At 35.8% G+C, this 20,056-nt stretch overlaps 1 protein-coding gene across 1 annotated transcript in view; it reads right to left on the reverse strand.

Annotated features, from left to right (window-relative positions):
- The window catches only part of USP14 (ubiquitin specific peptidase 14), a 49,921-nt gene that overhangs the window by 16,252 nt on the left and 13,613 nt on the right, over positions 1 to 20,056 (reverse strand). Inside the window, exons 4-6 of the mRNA XM_007075943.2 lie at positions 11,213 to 11,317; positions 10,395 to 10,498; positions 1,947 to 2,005 (exon numbers count right to left, since the gene is read on the reverse strand). Coding sequence (XP_007076005.2) covers positions 1,947 to 2,005; positions 10,395 to 10,498; positions 11,213 to 11,317 — 268 coding nt within the window. The remainder of the gene's footprint in view (positions 1 to 1,946; positions 2,006 to 10,394; positions 10,499 to 11,212; positions 11,318 to 20,056) is intronic.

Genomic DNA, 20,056 nt, shown 5'->3' on the forward strand with positions numbered 1-20,056 from the left:
AAATTTAGCACAAAACAGGGGTGCCTGGGTGGCTCAGTCAGTTAAGCATCTGACTCTTGGTTTCAGCTCAGGTCATGATCTCACATTTCATGGGTTCGAGCCCCATATCGGGCTCTGTGCTGACAGTGAGGAGCCTGCTTGGGCTTCTCACTCCCTCCTCTCTCTCTGGCCCTCCCCTGCTCACACACTCTCTTTCTCAAAATAAATAAATAAACATTTTAAAAAATTAGCACAGGGGCACCTGGTGGCTCAGGTGGTTAAGCGCCTGATATTGGCTCAGGTCATAATCTCGTGGCTCTGAGTCTGAGCCCTGTGTCAGGCTCTGCGCTAACATGTTATAGCCTGGAGCCTGCTTCAGAATCTTTGTCTCCCTCTCTCTCTGCCCCTCCCCTGCACACACTCGGTCTCTTTTAAAAATAAACATTTAAAAAAATTAGCACAAAATAAAATTTAAAAATGAAAAACAGTATCTTTCATCTCCTCAATACTACAAGCCTCTTAGAGGATACTGGAGAAGTTGCTGAAATTCCAAGCTACTCTTAGATACAAAAGCAAACAAGTAAACTAGATATAAATGATCATATTTTTCTCATTAAAAACTTCCAATAAATCTTTCAGGAAAAAAAATGGTCGAAGGAAAAACGTCTAACTACAAATGACACAAAGAAACATACTGTTTTTATAGTATTACAAATTAACAGCTGACCACAATGAGATACCACTTCACACCCCTAGGCTAGCTATGATCAAAAACAGACAATACCAAGTATTATCAACAATACAGAGAAATGGGAACCCTTATTCATGCTGGGAGAAATATAAAATGATGCAGCTGCTTTGGAAAACAGTCTGGCATTCCTCAAAAGGTTAAAGTATAGTTACCATACGACCCAGCAATTCCACTCACAGATATATACCCAAGAGAAATAAAAACATGTCCACAGAAATCCTTGAACAAGTTTTTAGCAATACTTACAATAGCAATACTACAATAGTCAAAAGCGGAAACCACCCAAATGTCTATCATTGATAAAAGGACAAAGGAAATACAATATATGCCTACAACAGAATCTTTTTCAGCAATAAGGAATCAAGCACTCATACATACTACAATCTGGATGAACCTTGAAAATAGTGAAAGAAGCCTCTCTAAAAAGACCACATATTGTAAATTCCATTTTTGTCAAAAGTCCAGAATAGGCAAATTTATGGAGACTGACAGTAGGTGAGTGGCTGTACAGGGCTGGGGGTGGAGAGCAGAAAACAGGGTGACTGTGAAAGGTTACAGAGCTTCTTTTTCAAAGCGATGAAATGTTCTAAAATGGACCTGTGGTGATGGCTGCACAACCCTGAGTATACTAAAAGACAACGAATTGTGCACTTTAAGTGCATAAATTGTATGGTATGGGAATTGTATCTAGTTAAAGCTGTTACAAACAAAAAGGCACAGCCATAAGAATACCTTATCAATCTAACCCAATGACTTAAGAAAGTATTCACTTGTAAAACTGTCCCAAAATGAATGGGGACAGAATACATGGTCTCATGTAATGAAGAAATGTTATTCCCATGCTTTAAGAATTTGTTTCTCCTCATATTTCATATACCACTTCCTTACACTAACACTAGACTCTCCTGTAATGACTGCATCAACTATAATAAAACCTACCTCTTGCTATCCTCAGAGATAGATCTTACTAATAGAACCTAAAGCCAAAATTAAATTTAATCCAAAAAACCGAAAGACTCTTAGTGAGAAAAGACAGACATCAAAGGTTTATAATTTGGATAATAAAATAAAATTCAAGTATAAGTACTCCGATTTTAATGAGACAAGGTTTTACAAAACAATTTTTTTAAATTGAAAGCTACTAAACAAACTGAGTGAAAAATAACTTATTGAATACTACACTGCCCTCTCAAAAAAGGAGTTTTAAGATACTGACCTGCAGTAATGTACTGTGCTGAAGCCATTTCCCCTGAAGCTCTCAAGGCACCTGCATACCTAGGAACATTAGGCAGAATTAAATAGGATTCGATTCATTCTGAAACTCAAATGAGAAGAAACTAGTTACAAGAGCTTATGACACCTTCAACTGCAAGTTTATCAGAGTTGTTCCCACCTTTATATTTCCTCCTCTTTTGGTCTTGTTACATTAACAATTATATGTACAAAAAGGAACACTAAGAAAAAAGGGAATTTAGGGGGGTGCCTGGGTGGCTCAGTCAGTTGAGCCTCTGACTCTTGGTTTTGGCTCAGGTCATGATCTCACAGTTCATGATATCAAGCCCTCCACCAGGCTCTGTGCTGACAGCATAGAGCCTGCTTGGGATTCTCTCTCCCCCCCTCTCCCTGCCCCTCCCCTATGCACTGCTCCCAAAATAAACATTTCAAAAAGGGAAAAAAAGGGGTGCCTGGGTGGCTCATTGAGTTAAGCATCTGACTTCAGCTCCAGTCATGCTCTCATAGTTTGTGGGTTCAAGACCCACGTCAGGCTCTGTGCTGACCTCTCAGAGCCTGGAGCCTGCTTCAGATTCTGTGTCTCCTCTCTCTGCCCCTCCCCTCAGCTCATGCTCTTATCTCTATCTCAAAAATAAAAAAAAAAAAAAAAAAAACTTTTTTTAATGTTTGTTTTAAAGAAAAAAAGAATTAGATGAATGAAGACTACTTTTAAATTCTTTCTCTTAACACTTTATTTATTTTATTATTTATTTATTTATTTATTTATTTATTTATTTATTTATTTATTTTAATGTTTATTTCTGAGACAGAGAGAGAGAGACAAAGCATGAGCAGGGGAGGGGCAGACAGAGAGGGAGCCCCAGAATCCAAAGCAGGCTCCAGGTTCTCAGCTGCCAGCACAGAGCCCAATGCGGGGTTTGAACTCACAAACCGTGAGATCATGAACTGAGCAGAAGTCCAATGCTTAACCAACGGAGCCACCCAGGCGCCCCTCCCTGCCAACAATTACTTTTAAAAAAAACATTTCCCGGGGCACCTAGTGGCTCAGTCCGTTAAGCGACCAACTTTTAGTTTTGGCTCAGCTCATGATCTCACATTTTATGAGTTTTGAGCCCCATGTTGAGCTCAGCGTTGACAGTGCATAGCCTGCTTGGAATTCTCTCCTCTATCTCAAAATAAATAAACTTAAAAAATTAAAAAAAAAAACATTTCCTGAAAACACTGCAAAACAAAAAAGTACAAGTATAATATCCATTATTACAAAGAAAATAAAACACAACTTCAGAAATAACAAAAAAAAGCATTACATCAAAAACATTAAATCAAAGTCAATATACCTACATTCAGCATTAACTTTCTATGTAACAATAAATAAGTCCCTTTAATTTTCAAGTCTGTCTGCTTACCTATAAAATGAGGTGTTTCTATTAAATAATTTCTAAATTCACTTTCAATTTATAATTCTCAGTTAATTTATAACAGCACAAAGGACTGGCCATTCAAAGGAAATAAACTAGTATTTATTCATACATCTTATGACACAGAATCAGAAATGATCATTCATATATCAAACACCGAGAGGCAAGAGAATGACTGCCTATTCACTATGATTAAAAAACTATGTTCATGTACCACACACCCACTGAAGGGACTAAAATGAAAAAGAATGATATCAACCAAGATTGGCAAGAATGTAGAGCCATAAGAACTATCAATACCATCAGTAACATGGATGAATTTCAAAAACTATGCTAACTAAACTAAGCCAAACCAAAAATACATTCTGTACATTTAAGTTCCTGAATGCACAAAACTAATATGAGATCAGTAGCTGCTTGCAGAGTTGGGTAGTGGGTGGGAATGAGGACTAGGAAAAGGTAGAAATATAAAAACTTCCTGGGATGAGGGAAATGTTCTGTAATTTGTAAAATGGGTTACAGATATTTGCATTTATCAAAACTGATCACACCAAACACAAGATATTTACTCCATGTAAATTACATTTCTATTTAAAAATAAAAAAAACTTTGGGGAGCCTGGGTCTCTCATTTGGTTGACCCATCTGACTTGATTTTGGCTGATCCCAGGGTTATGGGATCGAGTCCTATGTCAGGCTCCATGCTGAACATGGAGACTGATTAAGATTTTCCCTTTCTTTCTTTTTCTTTCTTTCTCTCTCTATCTCCACCCCCTCTGCCCCCTCCCATGCTCGTGTGCGTACTTTCTCTAAAATAAAAAAATAAAGTAAAAAAATGTCTGTGCTTATGTAAACAATCAAAGAGGTCACAGAAAATGTCAAATCATACCCAACTGAAAAGTTGTTAATTTAGATATTTTGGAAATTGCTATGACTCAAGTTTTTAAGTTTTTCAGTACACAATTCATAACAATGTCTGAATTATATATATTCATTTTAAAAAGTGAAAATCATAATAGCTTCCCTCTTAGTTTGTAACTTCTTAAAAGGCACTTCTGAAGTTAAAATAATGTACTAATAAAGCAAGTGTATCCCAAAACATCAGTGAAGTTTATAACAACATGTTGTTAGTGAATTTTACTTCTAGTTACAGGACAACATTGCTAACTAACTATCCCTACATTTATGGCAAAGGCTATACTAATGAATTATCTTTTAACTCACTAAGAATAGGAAAAGCATAATTTAATACTATCTCCCCACACAAACCTCTCATTATACCATAAATAAATAAATAAATAAATAAATAAATAAATAAATAATTAAAAAAAATTTTTTTGATGTTTATTTATTTTTGAGAGAGAGACAAAGCATGAGCATGAGCAGAGGAGGGACAGAGAGAGGGAGACACAAAACCTGAGGCAGGCTGCAGCCTCTGAGCTGTAAGCACAGAGCCCGATGTGGGGCTAGAACTCATGAACCATGAGATCATGACCTAAGCTGAAGTCAGACACTTAATGGACTGAGCCACCCAGGGCCCCTACCAAGAAAACGTTTAATTCCTAATTAAGGTAAAACCATCCAATAAGCCAAATAACATTAACAGTTGAACTTTACAAAGAAAAACTGTTAGAAAATAAAAGGAAAAACTGCCAAGAGTACAGAGAGATGTAACAGAAACACTAAGAGGATTTACAGAAGATAAACAATAAGAGTACCTTTTCTAAGAAAGTCTTTACCAAGTCAATAAATTAAAAAAAAAACAACAAATGAGGGGTGCCTGGGTGGCTCAGCCGGTTAAGTGTCCGACCTCGGCTCAGGTCATGATCTCGCGGTTTGTGGGTTCCAGCCCTGCCTCAGGCTCTGTGCTGAGTTTAGAGCCTGAAGCCTGCTTCAGAGTCTGTGTCTCCCTCTCTCTCTGCCCCTCCCCTGCTCACGCTCTGTCTCTCTCTGTCTTTCAATAATAAATGTTAAAAAAATTTAAAAAAAAAACACTACATGATATAGAAAATCCAAATGTAATTAATAAGCTTCAGTCTATTATACTTTATACTTTATCACCTACAAAAAAAAAAAAAAAGGACGTTTTGACTTTTCTATCATCTGTGAAATACAAGAATCAATCATACATCAGCTAACCCCAAACATGCATCAACAGAAAAATAGATATTGTGTAGTAGATCCATACAGTGGCATAGTACACAGCATGAACATCATAAACTACAACCACACACACGAGGTTAAGCCAAAACTAATAAGCCAGACCCAAATGAACACAATCCATGTTTCTGCTTATAAAGAGTTCCAAATAGGCAAAGTTAATCCATGAGGTTAGAAGTCACATTATCATTAACTATTCTGAACACAAAGTAGAGGCAGCCATCAGGAAGGGAGAGTCACGAGGGAATATTTAGAGGCTGATGAGATTCTGTTTGTCTGTGTTGGTTACACAGATGTGTTCATGGAGATAATTCATTCATATACTTTTCTGTATGTTAAAATTTAATAGTTATAAATGAATTCAGAGTCAAAAGGAAGATTTTATAGTTGTTTTTTTTTTTCAAAAACATGTGAACAGCCTCATCTAATGAATAGAGAACAGCAACCGAAACTCAGAACTAAATACCATACTTTCATTACTACACAAGAATAAATGATCTAAGCGTACAACTTAAGAAATCAGAAAATAAAACAAGCCAAAGGAAAATAGAAATAAGTTAATACAAAGAAAAGTAGGATGAATCAGACAATCAAAAAAAGTGACTGAATAAATCTAACAGCTGATTCTTCGAAAAATAAAATATACAAACCTCTGGCAAGATAATCAAGGGAAAAAATACATAACAAATAAAAATGAAAATGAGGGGAAATACAGGTCCAAAAATAGATAATTCTTACACTAAAATATCTTAAAGACATAAGGACAAATTCATAGGAAAACATATATTACTAAAACTTACCCAAAAGACACAGAAAATGTACATTTAAAATGCCCCCCCCCAAAAAAAAAAAAGGTTTGGTCCAGCCAATTTTATAGTTAAGTTCTATTAAGAATAGATCATTCTGGGGCCCCTGGGTGGCTCAGTCGGTTGAGCATCCGACTTCGGCTCAGGTCATGATCTCATGATTGACAAGTTCGAGCCCCACGTTGGGCTCTGTGCTGACGGCTCGGGACCTGGAGCCTGCTTCAGATTCTCTGTCTCCCTCTCTCTCTGCTCCTCCCCTGCTCACACTCTGTCTCTTTCTCAAAAATAAAGATTTAAAAAATTTAAAAAAAAGAATAAATCATTCCTATACAACTTTGAAAATATAAGTAAAATGTAAGTAAAATATCAACCTAGTAACTGCTAATGAAAAAAAACTATGTGGTACTTACCAAGACATGTCTTGCCAATCTCCAGTAAGATAAAAATATGGCCATGTGATACAGTCTTTTGTAAGTAGCTCATAGAATTTAAGGGTGATTTTTTATATTATACTTTTCACTTCAAGTTCTAAATTTAGAATTCCTACTTATCACGAGGTTCCACTAATGAGGAGCATCAAGCAAACTAGGTTCTACCTGTAGCTCTGGTTCTTGGCCCTCATTGCCTCTTCAACTAACCCAGTCTATTTCCCTTCTACCCTTTAGCAATATATACTTCTCACTCCCCAGAACCTGCCAAATAAAAATTCTTAAGTATTTAAGGATGAGCTTCAGACTGCCAGTTTTAAAACACCTCCCATGGAAGTTTCTCTCTCTTCTTTCATTCCTATTTTATCAGTGAGTGCCATTTTTCCAAAGACATACAACCCCATCCATGTCCTCTTGTAGTAAGTTAGTTAAGTACAAAGGCTTCTGACCTCCTGTAAAAACTTAGCATTCAAAAAGTACTTCATCTGGTCAAGAAAACTGAAATCAACAGAATGAAATCTCCCCTGCTTATATAAAACTCAGAGAAATAACCCCAAAACATGAAGCACTTCTCCTTGGAATAGAGCCTGGAAGATATCCGAGATGAACAAAATACAAAGAAGTCTTGGAAGTAAGGCAAGTCTGCTCCCAGTAGCCAGTTTTTAGGGCAGAGAGCTACCCAATAAGCTGCTCATTCAGCTCATTTGCAAATGAAACATAAGCAAGAGAACATGGGTGCATAAGATAACTACACAATCTCGACACAAACGAGAGATCAATCCTTACATCTAAGGAGAACAGAGTTTAAATTAAAAAGGTCCAAACAAGGGGGGGAAAAAGACCTTGAAATAAGAATACTTCAGAGCCTCGAAGAAAGAAAAGCAGAATTCATATCCAAAATTAAGAACATGAGATTAAAGAAAAGAAAGCTGTGATAAGCAACTGTGAAACAAAGCTAATGCATAAATCAGTGAAATGTAAAATAGAACTGAGGCACTCTCCCAGAAGACAGCACATAAAATAAAAAATCAGAAGTGCAGAAAAAAAAAGAGACATGAAAAACAGATCCAGAAACTATTATTCTGAATATAAGGGAAGCCAGATAAAACAAAGGAGAAACTATCTGAAGAAATAACAGCCAAGAATGTCCAAAGTTTAGGACAAGAGTCCTTACACTAAAAGTGCTCACTCAGCACTAAATAAGGTAAATAAAACCCCACACCTACCCTATTAGAAAACTCTGAAAAACAAAAAGAAAAAGAAAACCTTAAAAATTATTAACAGAAAAGAATAAGAAATGAAACTGATATTAGATCTCTCATATCTGTGGGCACACAAAAATAGTGGAAAAGTAACTACAAACCTCTGGGGAAAAAGCACTCTGACTTTAACATTTCCCATCAAAGCAGTTCTGAAACAGTACCAAACATGGCAGACTTTCTCAATCAAGACTCTAAGTGCCTGGAAGATAGGTACTATGTCTTGTTCGCTAATAACTACACCAGCTTATATAAGCTAGACAACTTCAAAAATACCTGACAAGAATTCACTTCAGAGAAATTTAGAAAACCTTCTGTTACTCTCAGGTTTCTGTATAATCCTCTCTCCTCTCTATTGCCCAGTTCTATCAAAGCATTTCACAAGCCACTAAGGAAAAAAGAAGAAGAAGAAAAAAAAAAATCAACATTCATAAAGCTGGCTAAGAATTCAAATTACAATTTAGAATTCTATCCTACATTAACAAGCAGCAATGTATATACCAAGACAGTTGTAATAAATTTAGTGAGAATTAAGTGACATATTTTTTAAGTTATACATTTATATTCAGTGAGGAGAAAGGATCTTCATTTACAGACTATTTCACAGGCTGTCAAAACACAGGTAACTGTTTACTCTTTTTTCTTTTCTATAGTGGTATAAAAATTATTTACCAGCATAAGGACAAATCAATACAAATAAAGGTATTTATTTCTAGACTAGAACTGAGAGTTCTGAAATAAATCTTATTGCATACATCATGGTCAACTGATTTTCAATAAAGGTGCTAGGGCAATTCATCAAGGAAAGAGTCTTCAGCAAATGGAACTCAAAAAACAGGATATCCATTTGCACAAGAATGAGATACCAACTTCCCACCATACATAAAAATTAACTAAAAATAGATTAGAGACCTAAATTTAAGAGTTAAAATTATGAAGCTCTTAAAATATAGGATTAAATATTTGTGACCTAGGATTAGGCAACTGTTTCATATGTAAGATACACACAAACACACACACACACACACACACACAAAATTAAACTACATCAAAATTAAAACCTCTTGTGTTACAAAACAGTAACATCAAGAAAGTGAAGACAACTCACAAAATGAAAGAAAATATCTGCAAATTATCTGAAAAAGGACTTACATCCAGAACATATAACTTACACACTTGTAACTGAACAATCAAAAGACAAACCATTTAAAACACAGGCAAAGGGGGCACCTGGGTTGAGCGTCCAACTCAGCTCAGGTCATGATCTCGCTATTTGTGAGCCTCATGTGGGGCTCACTGCTGTCAGCACAGAGCCAGCTTCAGATCTTCTGTCTCCCTCTCTCTCTGCCCCTCCCCTTCCCATGTATGCACGCACACACGCACTCTCGCTCTCTCTCAAAAATAAACATTTAAAAAAAAGATTAGAGTTAAAAAAAATAAAACACAGGCAAAGAATTTGAACAGACGTTTCTCCAAAGAAGATATACAAGCCAATAAATACAAGAAAAGATGATCATCACTAGTCATTAGGTAATTACAAACAACAACTACAATGAGATACCATTTCACATTTAGGATGACTATAATCAAAGACATTTGAATAAAAAGACTGGCATGGAGGTGGAGCAATTGGAACTCTCTTACATTGCTGGTCAGAAGAGAAAATGGTGCCAAGCAGTTTGGCAGTTCCTCAAAATGCTGTTTAATGAAGAGTTACTACATGACCAAGTAATCCACTCATAATCAAAAGAAATGAAAACTGGTCTGCACAACAACTTCTCCCTGAATGTTCATGGTAGGTAACATTATTATAACAGCCTCAAAATGGAAACTAATCAAATGTTTATCAACAGATGAACAGATTAACATAATATGGTATGTCCATAGAGCTGAATATTCAGCCATAAAAAGGAATGAAGTACTGACATATACTACAATATGAATAAACCCAGAAAATATATTATGCTAAGTAAAAGAAACCAGTCACAAAAAATTACTTACTGTATGATTCCATTTATATCAAATGTCCAGAATAGGCAAATGGATAATACAGAAGTAGATAAATGGTTGCCTAGAGCTGGAGGTGGGAAAGGTAAAAGGAGTGACTGCTCAGGAATAGGTTTCTTTCAGGAAGGAAGAAAATAATCTAAAATTAGACTGTGATAATGGCTGTACAATCTTGTGAATATAATAAAGACCATTTAATCAAATACTTTAAACAGATGAACTGTACAATAAATGAGCATCTCAAATAAAGCTGCTAAAAAAACTATACACACAATGATACACTAAACACTACTCACCCAAATGTGAACCTCCCTTACCTACCAACAGGATTACAGCATTTCTCTTCTGTCTTACCTTTTAAGGGCATCTTTGAGTTCAGGCACGGAACGAATACACTGAACTGTGGCATTCATGTAACAAGTGTTACCAAGGTTTGTCAATCCACATGGTAATTCCATCTGATAAAGAAAAGGATTAACTCATTTTTATAAAATGACATAGCATGTATAAAATCCCTAAAATTTACACTTTGAAGTACAATTTACCAACTCATACCAATTTATATTCCACCTTCACCCAGAAGTAACAATGTCTTATATCCCACAATAGAAATGTGTACTTGCAACATGCTAATATTGTGTTTTTAATTCCCTTCTTGAAAATAATAAGAGAACAATCCTATCAGTCTTGCCCACCTTTGCAGGCTTATCATTAGAATGGGGTAACAAAGTATACATAGAAACACTTCAAAAAAAGAAAAAAATAACACTATAAAAATGCTCAATGATAAAAAAATAACATTTGACAAGTTTGTGTTAACCAGTTTTTTTAAAACAATATTGCAATTTAGGATACATTGTATGTATTTTCAACAAGGAAAATTTTAAGAATTTAAACAATCCAGCATTTAAACTACTTATCGTCTTTAAGCCTGTTTTCCCATAAAATAATAGCAGTTAGCATAACACTTATTAAAGATACTAATTGACTTTGCATTGAATTATCCAATTATACAAGGACTCCTCAAGCCAGTTTCAAAAATAAAACCTTTTACTACTAAAAACATACATCTTAATATTAACAATTAAATCTTTAAAACATTTAGATGCTACTTTCTGAAAGGCATCCTAGTAACTATAGCAATCAAATATATAAAACGTGGTATGTCTTACCGCAGATGCTAACTGTTCTTCGGTCATGTCTTCTACAAAGACAGTCTTAGCTGAGGGCTCCTCAGGAAGAGCATCTGCTGACCCCATCATTAGTAGAGTCATTCCCTATTTTTAAAACAAAAAAATTTAATTTCATAAAGATGCTCAAATGATGTGTATATCCAATAAAAGAAACCAGGTACAAAAAAAAAAAAAAAAACAACACATACTGCATGCTTGTATTTGCCAGAAAAGGTACATCTACAGAGACACCAAGTAGACTACTGGTTGCTAGGGCTAAAAGGTAGAAAGAGGGAGTGACTTTTAACACACACCCATTTTTTCCAAGGGTGATGGAATGTTCTAAAATTAGACTGTAGTGAAAGTTATACAACTCTCATCAATATACCAAAAATTACTGAGTTATTAAAAAAAAAAAAAAATTCTGAGCTGGCTGCTTCAGACCAGAGGTCACCTGCTTATCTGCAAAGGGGAGTGAAGAAACCAGAATGGTGGAACATCTGTATCTTAATTGTGGTGGTGGTTACAGGGCTCTATAAAATTAACCAAATTCAAACTGTACACTAAAATTTTACAGGTGAATTTTTTTTTTAATTTTTTTTTTTAACGTTTATTTATTTTTGAGACAGAGAGAGACAAAGCATGAACGGGGGAGGGTCAGAGAGAGGGAGACACAGAATCTGAAACAGGCTCCAGGCTCTGAGCTGTCAGCACAGAGCCCGACTCGGGGCTGGAACTCACGGACCGTGAGATCATGACCTGAGCCGAAGTCGGCCGCTTAACCGACTGAGCCACCCAGGCGCCCCCAGGTGAATTTTAATCCATATCAATTATGCCTCAATGAAGCTAGGGGAAAAATAAACACTGTCATAAAGACAGGTGAGAATGGGGGCACCTGGGTGGCTCAGTTGGTTAAACACCCAACTTCGGCTCAGGTCATGATCTCACTGTCCTTAAGTTCAAACCCTGCATTCAGCTCTGTGCTGAAAGCTCAGAGCCTGGAGCCTCTTTCAGAGTCTGTGTCTCCCTCTCTCTCTGGCCCTCCCCCGCTCACACTCTGTCTGTCTCTCTCTCTCTCTCTCTCAAAAATAAACATTAAGACAGGTGAGAATGTTTACAATACTGGAGTGGAGGGAATTCTTGAAACGCTCATTTAGTGGAATCATTTCTCCCCATAACAAACTAAGCACAGGTAAGATTCTTTCTGTAAATGTCGATTTCTAACTGTAACAATTATTTACATTTGAATAGAATTATTTTGAGAGCATCAAACCCTCCATTATTAAAAATCATCAAACACATAAGTTAGTTCAAAATATCCAATTTTATAATTCTACACTGTCAGCCTAAGGGAACATTTATATTCAATAATATGTAACATTCCATACAATAGAAGAACAATATCCCCTCAAATCTCGTAATCCTGAAATGTGAACAATGTCTTACTACAGAAGACATGAGTGCATAAGAAGAGTAGGGAGATTTTAAGGAAAAAAAAAAAAAAAAAAAAAAAAGGAAGGCACCTGAGTGGCTCAGTCGGTTGGGCATCCGACTTCAGCTCAGGTCATGATCTCACGGTTTGTGAGTTCAAGCCCCGCGTTGGGCTCTGTGCTGACAGCTCAGAGTCTGGAGCCTCCTTCAGATTCTGTGTCTCCTTCTCTCTCTGCCCCTCCCCAACTTGTGCTCTGTCTCTCTAGGTCTCTCAAAAAATAAATAAATGTAAAAAAAATTAAAAAAATTAAAAAGCCAGAAGTAGAAGTTAGAAAAAAAAAAAGAAGATGAATATTTCTACATGAGGATTAAAATTAGAAAATTAATAAGGCTGGGGAACCTAGCTGGCTCAGTCAGTGGAGCATGCAACTCTTGATCTCAGGACTGTGAGTTTGAGCCCCATGTTGGGTGTATAAGTTAAAAATAAAGGCTTTAAGAAAATTAATAAAGCTGGGAATGCAAGCTTGTGCAGCCACTCTGGAAAACAGTATGGAGGTTCCTCAAAAAACTGAAAATAGAACTACCCTACGACCCAGCAATTGCATTACTAGGCATTTATCCAAGGGATACAGGTGTGCTGTTTCAAAGGGACACATGCACCCCCATGTTTATAGCAGCACTATCAACAATAGCCAAAGTATGGAAAAAACCCAAATGTCCATCAATGGATGAATGGATAAAGAAGATGTGGTGTATATATATGTGTGTGTGTGTGTGTGTGTGTGTGTGTGTGTGTGTGTATACACACACACACACACACACACACACACAAAATGGAGTATTACTCAGCAATCAGAAAGAATGAAATCTTGCCATTTGCAACTACGTGGATGGAACTAGAGGGTATTATGCTAAGTGCAATTAGTCAGAGAAAGACAAAAATCATATGACTTCACTCAGACGAGGACTTTAAGAGACAAAACAGGTGAACATAAGAGAAGGGAAACAAAAATAATATAAAAACAGGGAGGGGGACAAAACCTAAGAGACTCATAAATATGTAGAACAAACTGAGGGTTACTGGAGGGATTTTGGGAGGGGGGATGGGCTAAATGGGGAAGGGGCACTAAGGAATCTACTCCTGAAATCATTGTTGCACTATATGCTAACTAATTTGGATGTAAATTTAAAAAAATAAAAAATAAACTTAAATAAATACAAAGAAAGAAAATTAATAAAGTTAACAAACTCAGTCTTCATAGTACCTATGTTGAACTCCAATAACCTTCACTCCATCACCTGTTATTTTTAACTTAAGCTTTCTGTAAGATAATGGCAAAGCAATACTAAACCATCACTAAAGAATCTTTTTTCCAAAGACAACTATCCTAAGAAAACCAAATACTTAAAGAATATACTTGCAATAATTTTAGAAATATAATAGAAAAGAAAAAAATATTTAAAAAAGTAAACCTAATAAGATATATGTACTACTTTAATTTAAAAAAAAAACCTATAAAGCTTTAGAGATACAAAAAAAACAAAAACAAAAACAATACCTAAATAATAAACTGAAGGTAATGATTGATGTAGAGAACAAAGTTAAAAAGAAATCTAGAAAAAAATGAAAATTCCTTACAATTTATAGCCCACTGACAAGTACCCGAGACAGTCAGAGGAACCTTCCTCAAGGAGCTTATTAGCTGCCTCAGTGTTTATACATTGCTATAGGCAAAAGGCAACCTTAGCTTGACATTAGCCTGACCTCCAGGATCCTATAAAAAAATTCCTTTGGAGTCTTCCTTTCTCTCTACCCCCCTCCCAAGCTATATGTTAGCAATCATCTTCCAAGCGTGTAGCCCACTGATATACATCTAAAGAGTCTCATGACCAAGTTTTACTAGACAGTAGTGAAAAACCTTATCCTAACAGCCCCTTAAGGTCCTAGAAACCTTGCTTCCAAATTCCTTAGAGACTTATACTATCCCTAAACCCCTCGCAACTTGAAAGTATATATCTGTCACTCCTCACCATCTCAGTGCAGCTCTCTCTGCCCACAGATCCTGCCCTGTGGCTTTAATAAAACCACCCCTTCTGTATCAAAGACATGTAAAGAATTCATTCATGACCTATCACTCCTGAACCCCAACATTTTCACAGCAGTATCCAATTTCTAAACTGGAAACATTACTGTAAAGATGTGATTCCAAATTATTTCTTTCTGAAACTTTACAAAAGCATTCATGTAGCAAGTTTATACACATAATAATAGCTAAGAAATTTCTAAAGAATAAAGACTAAAGAAAATAGATTATGCAATGAAGAAGGTTGAGGAAAACTAAACAATAATTTAGAAAAAAAATAATCAGTTCTCACCTCATGGTATGCCATACCGGAAATGAATTACAAATTAAAGATGTAAAAATTGAAATAATTACGCAAACATGTAAGTGAATCCAAAATATATCTTGCTTTCCTGGAAGATTTTCTAAAATTGACATAAAAGATGAAAGAACTAATGTCACTGACTGCAAAAATCTTGAAAACTTCCAAGTTTAAATTACCAGTCAAAATTTAAAAGGAAGAACTAGAAAAAAAAAATTACACTATATAAAAGCACCTAAAGAAAAAAAATCAGTAAGGCAAACACACAATAAAAAATTGGGCAAAAGAGATAAATGTTAAGCAAAAGGGTTAAAATAAATTAATAATAAATTAAGCTAGAAAAAGCATACATTAAAACCAAAGTAGGGGCCCCTGGGTGGTTCAGTCAGTTAAGCGTCTAACTCTTGATTTTGTCTCAGATCATGATCTCACAGTTTGTGAGACGGAGCCCTACTTTGGGCTCTGTGCTGACAGCGCGGAGTCAACTTGGGGTTTTCTCTCTCTCTCTCTTTCTCTCTCTCTCTCTTTCCTTCCCTCCCTCTATCCCTCCCCTGCGCATGCTGTCTCTTTCTCAAAAGAAATAAATTTTTAAAAAAGTAAAAGAAGGAAATGAAGCAAATAAGTGAAAACATTAAAATAAGTGAACAAGCAAAGTTGATTCTTCTGTGGGGGCAGGGGTATCAATGAAATTGACACAAACCTCTGGGTAGATAATGAAAAAAGTGAGAGAAACCACAATTTGCCAATACAAGAGAAAAAAAAGAGAGAGAGAGAGAGAGAAAATAGCACTACAAACCCTAGAATTAAAGGATATTAAGAGTATATTATGCCAATCAAGTCAACAATTTAAACTGTAAATTAAATGGACCAATTCCTTAAAAGATACTAATTGCCAAAACTCATGTAAAAGAAAATTTAACATGTGAATAGTCCCATATTTATTAAATACACTAAATCTTAACTAAAAGTCTTCCCACAAAGAAAGCTCCAAGCTTCACTGGAGAATTCTATGAAACATGTGTAAAAAATCTTTCAGAAAAGAACTTCTTCAAACTAATGGTGAACATCTGTAAAACAACTCCAGCCAAGACTGGAGATTTTTCTCCTAAGATTCAGGGAAAAAGCAATGATGTCTACTATCAACCACTTCTACTCAACACTGCTGAAAATCCTAACCAGTGAAATAAAGCAAAGAAAAAAAGAGAAATAAAAGGGGGAATTGAAAAGGAAAAAATAAAACCATTCTTATTTGCAACATGACTGTATACCAACCTACATTATCCTAAACCCCAATATGTAAAAATCAGCAAAATCACAGGACACAAGATCCATATACAATAATTAATTCTACCTCTATATATTAGCAATAAGCCGAAAGATGAGATTTGAAAAACACCTTTATGATACCATCAAACCATGAAATACTTACTGACATTTAACAAAACATGTATAAGACCCTATATTGAAAATATAAAATACTGTTTTGAGAAACTTTAAGATCTAAATAATGGAGAGGTATATACCTTGCTTGTAAACTAGAAGACTCGATATTAAGATGTCCCAATTTGAGGGGTGCCTGGGTAGCTCAGTCAGTGAAGCATCTGACTCTTGATTTTGGCTCAGGTCATGGTCCCACGGTTAATGGGAATTCTCTCTCACCCTCTCTCTCACCCCTCCCCACTCTCTCTCTCAAAATAATAAGCTTAAAAAAAAAAAGTCCCAATTTGATATATAGCATCAATGTAATTCCAAACTCCCAGCAGACTCTTAGAAAATAAGCTGAATCTAAAAAGTGCAAAGGACATGCAAAGATCTTAGAATAGCCAATAGTTTCGAAAAAGAAGAACAATATTACTGGATATCATGTCTTGAATAATCAAGACTGTGGGAAGTGAATATTGGTATAAAGGTACATATACACACACCAACAGAATAGAATCCAGAAACAGACTCACATGTGCTCTCACCAGTGAACACTCATATGGGAAAAAAAAATAAACTGCCAACCATTAGTTAACAACAAACACAAGAGTCTGCTCAAAACAGACGATATACCTAAATATAAAAGCTAAAACTTGTAAAAGTTTTAGAAAACAGAAGTCTCTTGTGACCTTGACACATGCAAAGACTTCTTAGATGGGACACGAATAGTCAAAACCATAAAAGAAACTGATAAATTATACTTCAACAAAATTTAAAACTACTGAACAAAACACATTAAGATAAAAGACTAAAAAACACAAACTAGGAGAAAATATCACAGCACATGTATCTCACAAAAGACTTGATTCCAATATACATCAAGAATATACAAAATGCAAAGAGATTTAAAAAAGGGGGGGGGGGCGGCGCCTGAGTGGCTCAGTCAGTTGGACGTCTGACTTTGGCTCAGGTCATGATCCCACATCATGAGTTCAAGCCTCCCATCAGGCTCTGTGCTGACAGCTCAGAGCCTGAAGCCTGCTTCAGATTCTGTGTCTCCCTCTCTCTCTGCAGCTCACCCACTCAAGCTCTGTCACTGTCTCTCAAAAATGAATAAACATTAAAAAAATTTTTTTAAAGAATATACAAAATGCAATTAAGAAAATAATCCAATTAAAAATAGGTCAAGATTTGAACATATGTTTCACAAACAGAAGATAAACAAGTTGCCCATAAGCTCATGAAATCTGTTCAATATCATTAGTCATCACATAAATGTAAACTAAAACCACAAGAAAGCATCACTATACACCCACCACAAAGGTGAAAAGAAAAATGACTGACAACAATCAAATGCTGTGATGATGCAGAACAACTGGATCCATCATACATTGTTCACAGGAATGTACGATGGTACAACCACCACTATGGAAAGTATTTGGCAGTTTCTTACAAAGTTAAATATATAGCTTAACCACATGATCCAGCAATTTCACTCTTAGGTATTTACTCAAGGAAAATGAAAATATGCATCACTCGTAGGTATTTACTCAAGGAAAATGAAGGTTCACTGCAGTTTTGTTCATGACAGTCAAAAAGTATAAACACAAATATCCATCAAGAGAGGAAAAGATACAGGGCACCTGGGTGGCTGTGTCGCTTAGGGGTCCAACTCTTGGTTTCAGCTCAAGTCATGATCTCACAGTTCCTGAGATAGAGCCCCGCATTAGGCTCTGTGCTGAGTGTGGAACCTGCCTGGGATCTTCTCTCTCCCTCTCTGCCCTCCCTCATACACATGCACCCTCTCTCTCTCTCAAAATAAATGAACATTTAGGGGCGTCTGGGTGGCTTGGTCGGTTAAGCGTCCGACTTCGGCTCAGGTCATGATCTCACGGTCCGTGAGTTCGAGCCCCGCGTCGGGCTCTGTGCTGACAGCTCAGAGCCTGGAGCCTGTTTCAGATTCTGTGTCTCCCTCTCTGTCTGCTCATCCCCTGTTCATGGTCTGTCTCTCTCTGTCTCAAAAATAAATAAACGTTAAAAAAAAAAAAATTAAAAAAAAAAATAAATGAACATTTAAAAAAAAGAAAGATGGATACACACACACACACACACACACACACACACACACACACACACACACACACAAATTCAAGGAACCAAAACTGTATAATGGGCAAAGCTACCCAATATATGTTTAACTGTAGTCTCAAAAAAGGAGAGGGGCACCTGGGTGGCTCAGTTGGTTGAGCGTCTCTTATTTCAGCTGGGGTCATGATCTCAGTTTGTGGGTTCGAGCCCTACATGGGGCTCCTCCACAGTGACAGTGGGAAACCTGCTTGAGATTCTGTCTCTCTCACTCTCTCTCTCAAAATAAATAAACATTAAAAAAAAAAAAAGTGAAGGAAGGGCACACAGAAAACATAAAGAAACAGCTGAAACTTTTCCAAATGTAATAAAAACTAAAAACCCACAAATTCAATAAGCTCAAACAGAACATAAAGAAAACCTCTCCAAAACACGTAATTGCTGAAAAGCAACGAGAAAAATCTCAAAAGCATCAGGAAAACTAGAACCATTACATGCAAAGGAACAAAAGAATGACAGCAACTATGCAAATCAGAAAAGTGTTCATGTATTGAAAAAGTGTTAATCTAGAATTCTATACCTATCAAAAATGTCTTTCAAAATGAAGGTGACATAAAGAAAGAGCTCTTCAGAAAAACAAAATGAGCTATGAGAAAAATTCATAGATATGCTCTGCAAGAAATGTAGAGGTTCTTCAGGCAGGAGAAAATGGTATCTGCTGGAAATCTATATTTGGATCCAAGGGGAAGAATGACAAAAATGGTAAATATGACTTTTATACATTTTTAACCTCTTTAAATAACTATTTAAAGCAAAAATAGGAATCAAGTATAAGATTTCTAACATGTAGAAATAAATTGTATGACAATAGCAGCAAAGACCAGAAAAATGGAAGTATACTATCTGAAAAATCTTACATTATACTTGAAGTCATTTGTTATTTAAGGCAGATAAGCTAAAGATATGTAATATAAACCCTAGAGCAGCAGTTCAAAAACATCATCTTAGGACTCTTTATACTAAGAGGCAGCAAACTTTTCCTATTAAGGGCTATACAATAAATATTGTAGGCTTTCTGGGCCATACACAGCCCATACAACAAGGGTCAATGAATTTCAGAGGACCGAAATAATATTGGTATGTTATGGGACTGTAACAGAATCAAATTAGAAATGAATAACACAAACATACTAGAAAAAGGCCCAAATAACTGGAGATGAAACAACATAGTTCTAAACAATCTATCAGTCAAAAAAAACAGAAGAAAATATTTAACTGCATAATAAAAACATAGTATATCAAAAATTGTGGATACAACCACAAGCAATTAAAGATAAATAATTTTAAGTGTCTACATGAACAAAGAAGATATAAAAAAAGTCCATGATTTAAAAAAAAAAATTTTTTTTTTAACGTTTATTTATTTTTGAGACAGAGAAAGACAGAGCATGAACGGGGGAGGGTCACAGAGAGAAGGAGACACAGAATCTGAAACAGGCTCCAGGCTCTGAGCTGTCAGCA

Source organism: Panthera tigris, chromosome D3 (genome assembly GCF_018350195.1).
Source record: "Panthera tigris isolate Pti1 chromosome D3, P.tigris_Pti1_mat1.1, whole genome shotgun sequence".
In the NCBI taxonomy this organism is placed as follows: domain Eukaryota; kingdom Metazoa; phylum Chordata; class Mammalia; order Carnivora; family Felidae; genus Panthera; species Panthera tigris.